General features: G+C 36.7%; 1 protein-coding gene across 1 annotated transcript in view; it reads left to right on the top strand.

The window, feature by feature from the left end:
• The window catches only part of LOC128673669 (sodium-independent sulfate anion transporter-like), a 42,250-nt gene that overhangs the window by 13,874 nt on the left and 13,374 nt on the right, over positions 1–15,002 (top strand). Inside the window, exons 2-4 of the mRNA XM_053751675.2 lie at positions 11,305–11,502; positions 13,696–13,826; positions 14,515–14,650. Coding sequence (XP_053607650.1) covers positions 11,305–11,502; positions 13,696–13,826; positions 14,515–14,650 — 465 coding nt within the window. The remainder of the gene's footprint in view (positions 1–11,304; positions 11,503–13,695; positions 13,827–14,514; positions 14,651–15,002) is intronic.

Raw genomic sequence — 15,002 nt, forward strand, 5'->3', positions numbered from 1 at the left:
CCACATTGTAATTGCACAAGTAATACATTTGCCATGCAGTTTGTATTAGATGCAAGTTGATATTTCGAGATTATCAGTACAGGTTTCTAAAAATATAGGTGTATTTAACTTGTTTTGGTGAACACCTTCAAGACCCGAATGCTCCTGTGATGTCCTTGCTATTGCAGTTACTCTTGGAACGCGGTGACCACATGCCCTACTCCATAAAAAAAAAAGATAAAAGGAGTTTCATTATGATTACGTCGATACAAGTGTCTATCTAAGCAAATGTCTTAATTTCATCTTCATATGCTACTTTAAGTTTGGCTCATAAATATGGCTCATAATAAATTACTTGGCTCATAAATATGGTACGATGCTACTTAGAGCATCTTGTAAGCACTGATTCCTGACTGATCAGTATTGCCTGGAAAGCCCTTGTCAAAAGAGCTGCTGGTGCTCACGACCCTCAGCGTTGAGGAGATGACTACGATTATGATGACTAGAACCGTTCTGTCATTTGCTTTATTTTTCTTTAATTCACCAGGAATTATCCTGGTGAATATGAAGTATCTCATTAGATTTCTCGATGTATGAGACATAATAGTTAAAAGATAATAAATAGGCTGTATTGTATTTCTAGGTGTGAACTTTTTAATTGACTCTTGATCTGAACATAAACATGCTTGATCCTAATAGTTCAGTACATGTTAGTAAACATTGTGCCTATAAAATAAATTATTATGTCTAGTGTTGCTAGCCACTTGAAAAACAAACTTTAAATGCAAAATCAGAGTATTTCTGTTTCAAACATGACATTGAAATTAGTTATGTATTTACAGTCTTCCTTACGTACAGTCGACATTATTTTGGTTAAGTTGATATGTCGACAGTACATATTGCTGTTATGGCTGTTAAACTATTGATTTGTTACATGCAATTACAACGACAGAACATCCTATTGTATTTTTTGTCCAATCATTTTCTGACATCAAACATCATTATTATCAATCACTCACTCAATACAGATTGAGTTTATGGTAATTAAAAATTATTTTAATACAAACATAAATATCTTAAGCAGGTCAAAAAGGAAATAAAGTCCTCTGATAATAAATTACGTCGCAAAGAAGGACAAACCGATTTGCACATTACCTAGATAGTTAACTGAATAGAAATGTAAACGATTTATTAGTCATTAATTGTACTTAACTATTGCCACAATTGCAACGGATTTCAACCTCGGGAAAGACCGCTATTTCAAATAATTCAAGTATTAAAATCATCAATAAATAAATAAATAATAAATCAATTATCATTCCATTTGTTAATTAACATTTCTTGCGGTTAAGTTTGTCGTGTCGCTTCTTTTTCACTTGCGCTATGGAAGGCAGTAGACTTTGTATTAAGTAATTTTTGACGTCAATAAGTGATGTATATTATTATTATCCTAAGTTGATTAAGAAATTTGAATTTAATACTATATCAAAACACTAGCAAAGTGATCCACAAAAAGGTAAAAAAAGCAAACAAAAACCAAAGCAGAATTTTGTGTAAATAAAAGGTATCTATTTTAAAAGTACCTAAATATAATTCAAGCAAATTGAAACAAAAGTAGCCATGAAGATTCGTGCCGTCCACACATGCTCCGTTATCGATCAAAACACCGTTGTCATGTTAATGTCATGTTTCTACCAAACTTACAATAGACAGTCGGTGTTGCTCATTGTGGCTGATATAATGGCGTATTGTATCTTTTCCAGTCAGTCACAAGACCCACTGCAATCAGGATGTCAATTCTGATTATGTTAGCCATAATTGTAACAGCCAGACCTCACCTATGTGCTTGCTTATCTATGTCTTCAGTTTGGCAAAAATTTTCATAGTCGTAATTTATGACTATCCAATATAAAATGTGTAATATTATGTTCTTTCCTCGATGCACCACTTATCGGTTGACTGGTAGGAAAAACCTCCGGTTTTAACTCCGCCTTTACATGTTTTTTTTTATAATAAAGTTAAATAAATAAAATTTCCTTTAGCTAATCAACGGTTTGGATTTGATTGATTGAGGAAGTGCATTTTAAACAATTGTTGCTACTATTGTCGTAAATTATATAATCTTATCTATTACATGTCAATCACTACAGTAACTTTAAAGCAATTTAAGTAATCTGACCCCTATTCACAGCAGCTCTAATCCCAAACGTTATGGTATTCATTCCTTTTTCTGGGTCGCATAACTTGACAGTGATTTCTGCTTTTCATGTCAAATAATACTCGAGTACCTAATAATTCCATCACTTCATGAAATTCTAAAACAATTGTCAAAGTTGGAATTGGATTTTGTGAAAGCAAAATAAGCGAGTTATGAAGTTTTAAGTCAGGCTGACGGACTGAGAGCATCTGTATCTCACAAACTATATATAGTCATATATAGTTTGTGAGATACAGATGCTCTCAGTCCTAGTCCTATCTCGTCATTTGTGTGGATCTAAAAGGATCAATTAATCAAAGATGTCACCTTGTCACTACTATTATATCCTCTATGCAGAGAACAACTCGTTCGAGAAAGTAGTAGTACAAAGTAATAAACGTAAAATCAGTGCTGCGAAGGGCCACGTCGTCAGTTTCACAATCGTAAAAATTTCTCATGCGTCATTGCATTACACACCTATTTTAGTTTTGCGTATTCTCAATTCTAACTAAATATATATATTTTTTATATTACTCATTTCGAAAATGTTTTTTTCATTATTATAGTTCCCTTTCGCATTCGGAACCGTGACGCCATGAAGGCCGGGATAAGCGTAAAAAATTAACCTGAAAATTTTGAAGATTCGCCTTTGATTTTACATCCTGGCGCCTGCCTGACATTAACCGTCCTTGCAAATGCTATTGTTTACTATCAGCTGCCAAGACTATTTATCCCTTAGTCGCCTCGTACAACATCCACAACCACAAAGTATGGACTGGTCCTATTCTAGGGCCACTCGCCGCTATTATCAATGTATGTTATTATAATAGGCAATGGTAGCATAGCTAGCACAAGCGGACTTCAACACAATATGAAGAAAGTCGAGAGAAACTAGGTAACTCCAGTGCAGCATTGTCAATAGTTGTGGACAATGCAAAATCTCCCCGGTACTTAGTTTTTGAGTTTATCGTGTTCATACAGACAGACAGACGTAACAGGAGGACTTTTATAATACGTAAGGATTTTTAAACGTTAGTACTGTGTCTATCCTGAATTCAAGTATCTAACGATTAAGTAGTATTAGTATTAGAACAATTTATCTAATTCTAAAGATTTGATTGCTTGTTCTATTAGCTATAGACATGCAAACAGTTTACACAACGGTGTGCCACATACTTCTCTGTCACAGTCATCTGTGCAAATAACGTGGCACCTTCAGCAAGCATGGCAGGATCAACTTAAATATTAGACGATACTCATACCGCATTTTAGATAATCCAGTGTAACTCAACCTGATGTTGAGCCGCACTGATGTATAGACACTGCATGATTGTCGTTATGACTATGTTCTCCGAATCTTTCTACCTTCATCCCATTTTATTTAAGTTAGAATTTTCCTTGTATTATGACTCTTCATAGACGTATTCCTCTTGGCTAAGGGTCGTGATCATTTAGTGGTGTGAAAGAAACACAACGAAATTCTAGGCATTATTAAAGGATTGGTTTGCCATTGCCTTCTACAGTACAGGTTTTCTTATGATATTTTCCTTCAACGGAAGCGAGTGGTGGTATACAATATCGTAATTACCTATTGATAAACTTTTCTAATAATAATAATAATAATAATAATAATAATTAGCCACCCACGTCAATGTGTCAATCACGGCGACTGATTTGAGGGGCCCATCCAGTGAGCGGCGAGTCACCACCTGCCACTTTATAGTCAGTTATCATGATTATGACAGGTGTCCGAACTTTTTGCAATAGCCTATTTTAAGTTCATCCAAATATCATTCCATAGATCAGTACTTGTATCCATTATTCTGCAATGGTGCCGAAGCCTGCTCATGGGCATACCATTTCATTGGTATATCCGGGAGCGGGTCTTGGCGGGAGACCTACATAACATTAATACATTTGGTTACAAGCACTCACCTATGACGAAACAGAGGATTTATTTGTTGTGGTTTCCTAATTTAAAACTATTGTTATTATATTATATACGTAGGATGTATCGTACACGTGTACACTCCACAATTTTTATCATAAAGTGTTTTCTGACTTTTATTTACATTTAGACCTGTTTGCATAGTCCTTAATTTCATGGGTGAGACCTGGTGGCCCGTAATACAGGTTCTTCGGATACCTAGCACGGGCACCAGTTCTCCACAATCTCCTTGTTAATTGTATTGTGCTTGTACATATAAATTATGTTATATTTAAGTTGTTTTTTGTGGAGAAAAATAAAGATATTATTATTATTTTATGTTTTTATCACTTTAAGCTCTCAGCCGAGGCTGGCATTCTAATGATAGACACGGGCCATGACCAAGTGGCTATCATTTTTAGGGTAGATTAAGGGGGTCAGTCCGTGTGTGTGTAGTTGGTATTTATGTTGTAGGTGTCAGTGTCTGTAGAGTCCATAAACTTCCTAACTATTCGACAGGTATTAAGAATTGCTGCTTTCTGCATATTAATATATGTAAGGGGTTTGAGATTGAGTAGCTTGAGGGAATTATGCAAATGCTTGGGAATGACACCAGTTGTGGACAATACAATGGGAACTATGAAAACTTTATCTTGATTCCATATCCTATATATTTCATCTTTTAGGTCTGTGTATTTGTGAATTTTTTCTGTAATAGTTTTTGTGAGATTATGCGTATTCGGTACTGCTATGTCTATAAGGTATGTAGTTTTATTTAGTTTATCTTGTAGTACAATGTCAGGTCTGTTATAGTGTATGGTTCTATCGGTAAGGATGCTTCGATCATAATATAGTTTATGTGTATTGTTTTCTAGGACTGGCTTTGGTAAGTACTCATAGTAGGGTGTAGGCTTGTTTGTAGTTTGTAAAAGGTTATGTTTATGAGCAAGTTTTTGGTGTATGATGTTTGCAACTTGGTTGTGCCTGTGGGTGTAATCTGTTTGAGTAAGGTGAGGGCATGCTCCAGTTATGTGTTGTATGGTTTCTGAATGTATGTGGCATTTTCGGCATTTATCATCTCTAATATGTGCGTCCTTTATTATATATTTTTGGTAGTTTTTGGTGTTTATTACCTGATCTTGTATTGCAATTAAGAATCCTTCTGTTTCAGCAAATAGGGTGCCAACTTGTAACCATTTGTTTGAAGCCTCTAGGTCTATATGGGATTGTTGGAGGTCGTTTGGATGTCTACCGTGGAGTACTTTCCTTTTCCATTCGTCTATATTTTCATCCTCATAGTCGGTTCTACAGGGTTCTGTTTCTGTCTGTCTGTCAGTTAGGTTTAGTGGTGTGTACATTTTGTCGTTATTAATGATTGCACTGTGTATTTGGTTATGTTCGGCTTTTCTACTAAAGAATGTTTTAAGAGTTGTAATTTGCTTTTTCCAGAGAGCTTGAATATTAATAAGTCCACGACCACCATTTTTCCTTTTTATGACCATGCGTTCTATTGCTGACTTTGGGTGTAAATAATTATATTTCGTTAGGATAGTTCTAGTCATACGTTCTATTGTGATTATATTAGTTTTAGACCATTTTATAACTCCGAAAGAGTAAGTAAGGATAGGGATGCAAAAAGTGTTTATGGCTTTAATCATGTTTTTTCCTGTAAGCTGGCTTTTTGTTACTTTAATAATTCTTCTTCTGTACTCATTTTGTAGGGATCTTTTTATTTCACTATGATCTAGACCTCTTGATTGCACGTATCCCAAATATTTATAAACTTCATTGGGTTCCATTGCTGCTATTGACTCTGTCTCACTTATTGCATACCCCCCGGGTTGGGTTTTACCTTTAATTATATGTAATGTACGACATTTGTCAAGTCCGAATTTCATATTAATATCGTTGCTAAATTTTGCTGTGGTTTCTATTAATTTATCAATGTCTTTTTTTGTTTTAGCGTAAAGTTTAATATCATCCATATAAATTAAGTGATCAATATTAGTTTCTGTATTGTCATGTTTAAGAGAGTATCCAACACGGAGACCATTCAACAAATGAGACAGTGGATTAAGGGCAAGACAAAACCATAAGGGACTCAGTGAGTCCCCTTGATATATGCCTTTTTTGATGGTTATCTCCCTGCTTGTGACTTTAGAGTTTTGCGTGGTTAGACAAAGTGAAGTTTTCCAGTTCGGCATTATATTCTGTAAAAATAAAACTATTTTTGGGTCAATTTTATATATATTTAGGACACGTAGTAGCCAAGAGTGTGGGACACTATCAAAAGCTTTTTGATAGTCTATATACGCACAATGTAGGTTCCTTCTTTTTGCAGCAGCATGTTTATGAATTGTAGAGTCAATTATAAGTTGCTCTTTGCATCCCATGTGCCCTTTTCTACACCCTTTCTGTTCTTCAGATAAGATATTATTTTGTTCTAAGTGTGCATTGATCCTTGATGAGATAACTGATGTTAATATTTTATAGATAGTAGGAAGACAGGTTATAGGTCTATATTTTGATGGTTGTTTAGTGTGAGATCCTTTCGGTAACATGTATGTAATACCTTTTGTAACAAATTGGGGTATATTTTCCATACCTTGAAATATATTTGTAAAGGTTTTCGCTATTGGCCTATGCAAAACATGTAATTTTTTATACCAGAAGTTATGAATTTTATCGACACCAGGTGCTTTCCAGTTGTGTAAATGAACAGTGTTCTCTTTGATATCGCTTTCTGTAATGTCTCCGAGGCGCATTTCTTCTATTGTTTCCCATCTTCCTTCTTCTTTTATCATCCATTCCGCTTCCTTGTGTTGTGATTCCGTTTCCCAAATACCAGCCCAAAAGTTTTCTAACTCTTCTGTTGAAGGGATTTCTGTGCTACCATTGTTATCTTGCGAATTATTTTCTGCTTGTAGTTTCCTATAAAAATTCTTTTCATTTGTTGTGAACAATTTGTTATCATTTTTTCTTTTCAAAGATTTATTGTACCTTGCTAATCTTTTGGATTTGAGAGCTAATTTTTGCTTTAATGTATCTAAGTATTCTTCCGGTTTTTCGTTATTTTTATCATATTTGCTGTGGACCCTAAGCTTCTGAAATATTTCTTCTACTTTTTGTACTAATTTTCTAGATCTGTTATTATTGATATATTGAGTAACTCTACCTATGTCTGCTCTAATAGATTCTATATCCTTTTCCAACCTTACTTTCCACGATGGCTTTTTAATCTGTTTAATGTGTCTATGTACTCTTTCTTCAGTATCATTATTAATTTTAAATCCTAGTTCTTGAGATATTACGTACGCAGTGCAGTACACTAATGTGTGAATATCACTTAATTCTACTTCGTTTGATAAAAATCGGTTCAGTATATGTTCATTAAACAGGTTAAGTAACTGACTTAGTTTCTTGCTATATCTTAATTTTGGTAATTTTGGTCTGACTGTAGGATCTATACCTCTATATAGTAATAATGTGGTTTGTAACTTTTCGTACATTTGCTGGACAATAGGATCAGTGTTAATTTCGAGCTCATAGTCCAGGCATTCAACCTCGTTTTCAAGAAGAATATTAATATTTTCTGTCTGTGTAGACATGTTAGATGGTTGCGTGACTTGTGTAGGAACGTCTTCAGAGTTACCACGGTTAGCATTGGTATTATGTATGTGTGTTTGTAATACAGGGGCGTTTCTTGATGAAAGTGTGTGTATGGATAAAGGCACGATAGATGATGGTATATTAGGAGTATCTGTAGTATCATCTCTGTGTATTGTATGTATGGTAGAGTTGTTTTCATTATTTGATTCAATTTCTAATTTTGTTTGGACTTCTTTTTTCAGTTCGTTCAAAAAGCTTTCGGATAAGTATTTGTTCTTTATTATGGCCCTTCTTTGATCAGATATTCTTTGTTCTGACACGTTAATATCTGGATACCTGGCTAAGAAATGTTCATGTAGTTTTTTCCTGTAAATTGTCATGTCTGTCTCTAATTTTGTGATGTAGTAGTAAGTTCGCATGATAAAAATGTTAACTTCTGAGCTCCAACTCATGCGCACTCTTGGTTTCCCAGTTTTGGTGGACACGGGTAAAAGGGAGTTTTCCCCCCGCGCAACATCCAAAGCAGGAGGTTCCTGAACTAAATGATCACTAGGATCTTCATCCACAGAAGCTAGACTTGGGGTGTATGATATTGTACTAGGACTAAAAGGTTCTGTTATATCGGAAAGATTGGGTGAGATACTTCTATATATGTTGTATGTTCGTCTAGTACTTCTCCTAACAGAATTTACTTGTTCAGATATATTGTGAAAATTCTGTGGTTGATTGGGGTTTGATTGATCTACAACAGCTTGAGACTGGGTAGATAAGTTTTTATTTCTTTCGTTCTCCATGTGGTTCCCACGAGCAGCAAGGGATTGGAAGTCCACCACGGCAGAGCCCCGCATACCATGGCAAGGGTAATTGAAACTGGAGGTCCCCCGGTATCCAGAGTTCGCATACTTAGGACTATGCTCTCCCATAGCCATGCAGCCCTCGGCATATGCTGTTCTACCTTGGCTTGGATTGGTTTGGGACCGTTAGTTGAGGAAGAGGACTGTTAAATCCCCTCCCCGTAAGCCCCCCTCCCACGTCAAGGTGGCCCCTTAGGGGATTATTATTATTATTATTATTATGTTTCTCCTCTTTTGGAATTCACGGCACTAAGTCCGGTCCTTTGAGAGGCTTGCGTGGGGATATGGATCCAACACGTAGAGGCCCTTTGGAGAGTTTTGATGTTGTGTAGGTCTCCCGCCAAAACCCGCTCGCGGATATATCAATAAAATGATATGCCCATGAGCAGGTCTCGGCGGGAGTGTGAACTATTGCAGAATAATGGATAGAAGTACTGGTCTATAGAATGAAATTTGGATGAACTAAGAATGGGCTATTGCAAAGAGTTCGGTCACCTGCCATAATCATGATAACTGACTATTCAGTGGCAGGTGGTGACTCGCCGCTCACTGGATGGGCCCCTCAAATCAGTCGCCGCGATTGGTGACAAAGGGGCAACATTGGCGTGGGCGGCTAAGGGTGTAGAGAGGTGAGTCTGCGGGGCGCGAAATCATGGTGATCCAGTCAGACGCCCCCGGCGTTATGACATTTTACACTTCCACCCTTCGAGCATATAGCTCTCGCGACTCCACTCTGGCCGGCCGGTGAAGGCAAGCCAGAGGTAGGGGTCCTGTTACCTCTCGGTTTCCACTCCGACCTTGGGGAAGGAAGGCGGAGGTGAGGAACAGGGGCCTCCCCTGGGAGCACTCAGGTCCGTGGGGTCGCTACTCCCCAACAGCTCGCCACAAGCTGCCCTGCGGGCTTATTATTATTATTATTATTATTAAAACTCTCCAAAGGGCCTCTACGTGTTGGATCCATATCCCCACGCAAGCCTCTCAAAGGACCGGACTTAGTGCCATGAATTCCAAAAGAGGAGAAACATAATAATAATAATCTTTTATTCGACCAACTAGGATCATGGAACAGGAACAATTTATTAATTGTACGAAACCCACCTACGGCCTGCTCGACACAGCACAGCTTTGGTAGAGTTCCAGTCAATAAAATCTTACTGAGTTAGTGTTTGTGGTAGGCAGGCCGCAAGTTGCAAGACAACTGTTTGTCTGTCACAATCGGACATTGTCGCTAAAAGACTCATGTTTTGCTCATGCTAATAGTGTTTTTTTTACTACAAAATATATACTTTCCATTGTGTCTGTCTGTCTTGTATGACTTTACGTAAACTGAGTCGGTATTTAAGATTAAAATTATATACCTGTTTAATTTAGTTTATATATAACATACTAGCTTTTGTCTGCGCCTTCGCCCGCGTGAATTTCATAGCCAAAATCTCAGTAATTTTTTTATCGCGTACTCTGTAAGACTGGTGAACATATATGATTCAAATTCGCATTTTTTCTCATCTTTAGTTCAATTTTCTGTTTCCCGCTGCGTGTCTCGTCCCGCAAACTTGTCCAATCCCGCTTCCTGCTATGTAATGTAAAGTTGATATCCCTTACCGTTTCCTACATATTGTGTCATCATGTTTTTTGCAATGTGTCCCGTCCCGTTTCCCACTACGTGTCTCCTTCCCATTTCCCGCTCCGACTCCCACTCCCGCTTTCTACAACGCGTGCCGACCCATTTTCCATGACGTTTTACGACCCGGTTTTTTATTAACCACAAACGTAAATTAAAGATTTTTTTGTATTTACTATTACTGTTATTTACTACAAAAAGTAAGTGTGCCAATTTTCAGCTTTTTATCTTGAAAATTATATTACGTCTTATTATTATTATTTCCTACAGGACCCTCCTCATTCCGGGATGAAATCTCTATAGGATTTTAACCTGGGATTCCGAGGAATTTTTGATTCATAATTAGTTTTTCAATTATCCTACGGGAACCTGATCATTTACCGGGATGAAATGTATCTAAGATGTTAACCCGGTATATAAGGTACCTACATACCAAATTTCAAGCAAATCAGTCCAGTACATTTCGAGTGATGCACGTTCAGACAGACAGACAGACAGACAGACAGACAGACAGACAAACAAACAAAAATTTCCAGAATTATATTTTCGTCATCTATAACTAAGTATATTCCATGTATATGTAACTAAGTATATTCCATGAAGAATTTTAAATATTGTATAAACGACGGCTCGTGGTGCAGTGGACTGTAATTTATTGTAGTTTTTTCGGAGCCGGTTAAATAAATATACCGGGATTACTTGGGAGCACTTTTTATTGGCACTGGAGACAAAAAGGAAGAGGAGCATTTTTTAAAATGTGAGCGTAAATGTTGCTATAGTAAAATATAAAAATATTATTTAGTGTTGGGATTTCCAACAAATATCCAATGTACAAATTTGACCTCTCTTCATTTTATTATATGTATTGATTGATATACTTACTTAAAATAATGCTCTTTATAAAACATTAAAAAAGGACTTCTATGTTTGTGACTTACTTCTGTATGAAATCTTTCAACTTATTGTTATCTCATTCTCTCATCTCATTTCACTGGTTCATAACAGTACTTAACACTCAATTTCATTACTGGCAATATTCCCTCTTTGGATTGCCAAACACAAACGTTTAGTCAAAATATATATGTAATGAATATAATTTGTATTTAATTGTCCACAGATTCGAACGGCACATACCCGAGCGTGTTCCCGGGCAAGGCGGACAGCGAGGACGGCATCAAGTCCAGGAGCTGGCGCCGGGACGCGGCGCGCCGAGCCCGCGCCTGCTGCTCCGCCAAGACCCTGAAGCGAAGGGTGCCCATCCTCTCCTGGCTGCCCAAGTATTCCTTGAGGAGCGGGCTCGCGGATGCTATCGCTGGTAATACTTTTTGTACTTAATCTGAACGTTTTGCCGTATGTCTGCGTCATCGAGCATCGGAGCCTAGGGTTGATTTTCCATTTTCTCTTCCACATCACATAAATTAAATTTTTGTCAAACTGAAGCAAAATACATAATTTCAAATGTCTTCTTTATTAAATTTAATATTTATTTATTCATTATTCATAGTTAGTGTATATATTTAACTAAACCTTACTTTATAAAAACTAAAGTCGCTTTTATAAGGTGACCCGTTACAGCACACCCGTACCACATACATCGTGAAATCACTTATATACATACAGATATATGTAATGGGGCTCAAAACACTACATAGCATATATTTACTCAGCCCAATCTGAAATAAACGATTAAATTTATTAGATAAATTATAATTTGTAAGATTTATTTATTTGTTACGATTTAGGAAGACTTACAGCAGCTAAGTAACAAAACCATAGAAATAAGAGTAGTAGTAGGAAACACAGAGCCAATGAAAGTCTCCACCGGTAACCTATTAAGTAAGGTAAGATTGGAATACAAAACCTGGAATAGAAAAACTGGAGATCGAAAGTAAAAAAAAAAATATGTAAAAAAAAGTTTGCGGTTTCCGTAAGCGGCCATGAAATATCAACTATTTCAACTGCAGCAAAAACTATGTCAATGCAACTGATAAAGTTCGCTGAACCCAAATTTTTATTCCGTTTTATGTTGAATTAGTGTTGCCAAGTAGGAAACAAAAATTATGGTAATTTGAGTTCAATTTCCGTAGATATAGAAGCCAAAAATCTGTAGCAGGTAGACGAGTGGCCAAGCGTGACACAAACAGGTTTTGTAAGAAAATGTGTGGTCTAGAAAAAGGTAGGTAGTCTGTAACTACGTTTCGTAAAATGTGATGCAAAATAAGCGAAATTAAGTTATTAGATTTTGTGCGCTTTTTATCACTTTTCCCCTCTCCCAATGTCCATTTAGAAAATAAAAAAATATTTATGTGATATTGAACAAAAGCCCTATTCCACTGAACTCTCTTTCAAACGTTTCAAACTTAATCAAAATCGGAATCAGAAAGGGGACGCCTTTGCGCAGCAGTGAAACTTAATTGCTACTTAGAAAAACCCCATTAATTGACACCTCATGACTCGGCGTCATTTGCAATGTTTACAGATACTAAAAACAGAAATGCTAAAAGGTTTCTTAGTATCTGTTGTTAACACTTAAAAAAATCATTGTGTACATATTATATAAGGAAGAAGCTCATAGAGCTACATATCCCAAAATGGGATTCTTAAAATTATAATGATTGTCCTTGTCAACTAATGGTGTGCAATAAAATATTCGCTATTCGAGCTCGAAGACATCCATGAAGTGTAGAGTGCCTAAAAAAATATTCTGACTATTATGTAACAAACAATTGCTAGGAACATCTAGTTTTCCGACTTCCTCGTCTAAAAACTATTCTAAATGGGCACTTTAATGACTACATCCGGCCTGACGACCATTATACAAGAATGTAATGAAAAAAACTCATAATGTGACTACTTAAATCATTTTAAAATACGTACAATCCGTAGATTGATCTGTGTGTGAGTAAATGATAAAATAATACATCGCAACAAATAACAGATTATTATTTTATCATTTACTAGGGAAACTTCTTTTTTTCATGCCTCGCTCAGCAAAACACATGAGAAACGTGAAAAAAAATGCCTATATGTATTAATATTCGTCATCACATTCATTATCACATCATCAAAACCGATTCTAACGCCTCGATGAACACAAGATTCAACAATATGTGATCTAAAACATAGTTCCGTAAGTATACCCTTAAAATTTCTCCTGAAAATGTTCTCAGGCAATTTTCGGGACCAATCAAATATTCCTAGTCAGTACTCTCACATTTATAAGCACTAAATATAATTTCAAGAAGCTGTACTTTTGTGTCAGTATCACCGGCAACGTTCCTGTGATAGAGAGACGAAATATCATAAAACGGATCCCGCCTCGTCCTGGCGTAAGACTGTAGGAAGTGGGACGAAAAAACTGAGACATAAATCCAAAAGAAATAAATATTTTGTAATGTAGTTAAATATAATTTGTATTATGCAATTGTTAAATTGATATAGTAATTAATAAAAGCATTGGTTAGACTGAAAATGATGATAATGAAAGTTCTGTAAATGTTGTCCGCAGGGATCACAGTGGGCCTCACCGTGATACCCCAGGCCATAGCGTACGCGGGCGTGGCGGGCCTCCCTCCGCAGTATGGCCTGTACTCTTCCTTCATGGCCTGCTTTGTCTACACAGTCTTTGGGTCTGTAAAGGTAACTTTTTTACATAATACAAAATTTCATGTACAATGTCAATTAAAGACGATTGCCTATTGCCTGTGTCTTTAGCCAAAACTGAATAGCCAAAATTTGTTTGTCCATTTTATAGAACAAAACGGAGTGATTTCGTAATTTATTCCATCTACAATGTGATGATTTACCGTGCATTCCTTTAGTCGTATTCATCTCATGTGATGATTGCATTCCTTTAGTCGTATTTTACGTCAAAAGTAGATAAGAAACGATACTCAGCTCTGTTTATGCATGCATTGCGATAGAAGCGGGGATAGAAAGTGTATTTGCGCGTAACAACTCTGTAATCAGGAGTACTTCGAGACGTGTGGTTCCGACATAGAGAAAAGGAACTCTTGATAGCTGATGGTCTACGACAGTATTTCCACGAAAGCTTGACGTCAAGCAGGCGGCCAGTTGTAGCATCACAGCGGAATCTTCAAAATGTTAAGGTTTATTTTATCTGACCTCGCATAAACTCAAAAATGATTGGACCAATTTTGTTGTAATTTGGCACGCACATATATAGACGAAACATTCAGGAGTAACATTGCTACCTGAGCGTAGCCGGGACTGGTCGCTACTACTGTATAACGTGAACTAATGTACTGTACTGAAGTGCCATTCTAATTTCTAATTAAATTTTTAATTTAACTTTATATATTCGCAGGACTCAGCCATAGGCCCCACGGCCATAGCTGCCATCCTCACGCGGGAGAACCTGCACGGCCTGGGCCCCGAGTTCGCTGTGCTTTTGGCCTTCCTCTCCGGCTGCGTCGAACTCATCATGGGCATCTTACAGTTAGGTGCGTGCCGTGGAAATGATATGCATGGAAAACTTATGGTGGTCAAGCAAGCAAATGCATTTGTATTATTTGCTTCCACGCCATAAAAACGATTTTCGTGCTTCCAAATTTTCTACACATGTATTTTTTGGTGTATCTGTAATGCCAAATCTGGAGATATCGGATAAAAGTTTATCTGTGGTTCTACTACTTATTGTCAGATCATTTGATAGTCCATGTTCTAAACTCCGTTTGTTAGGTGGTAGGGTAATCTCAGGTAGGGTTGGAGTAGGAATAGGCAAAGGCAGACAGTTATATAATAATATAATTAATAAATAAAATACAGACCCTTCAAGGGTCTAAATAATTTAAG

The sequence above is a fragment of the Plodia interpunctella genome, chromosome 11 (genome assembly GCF_027563975.2).
Source record: "Plodia interpunctella isolate USDA-ARS_2022_Savannah chromosome 11, ilPloInte3.2, whole genome shotgun sequence".
In the NCBI taxonomy this organism is placed as follows: domain Eukaryota; kingdom Metazoa; phylum Arthropoda; class Insecta; order Lepidoptera; family Pyralidae; genus Plodia; species Plodia interpunctella.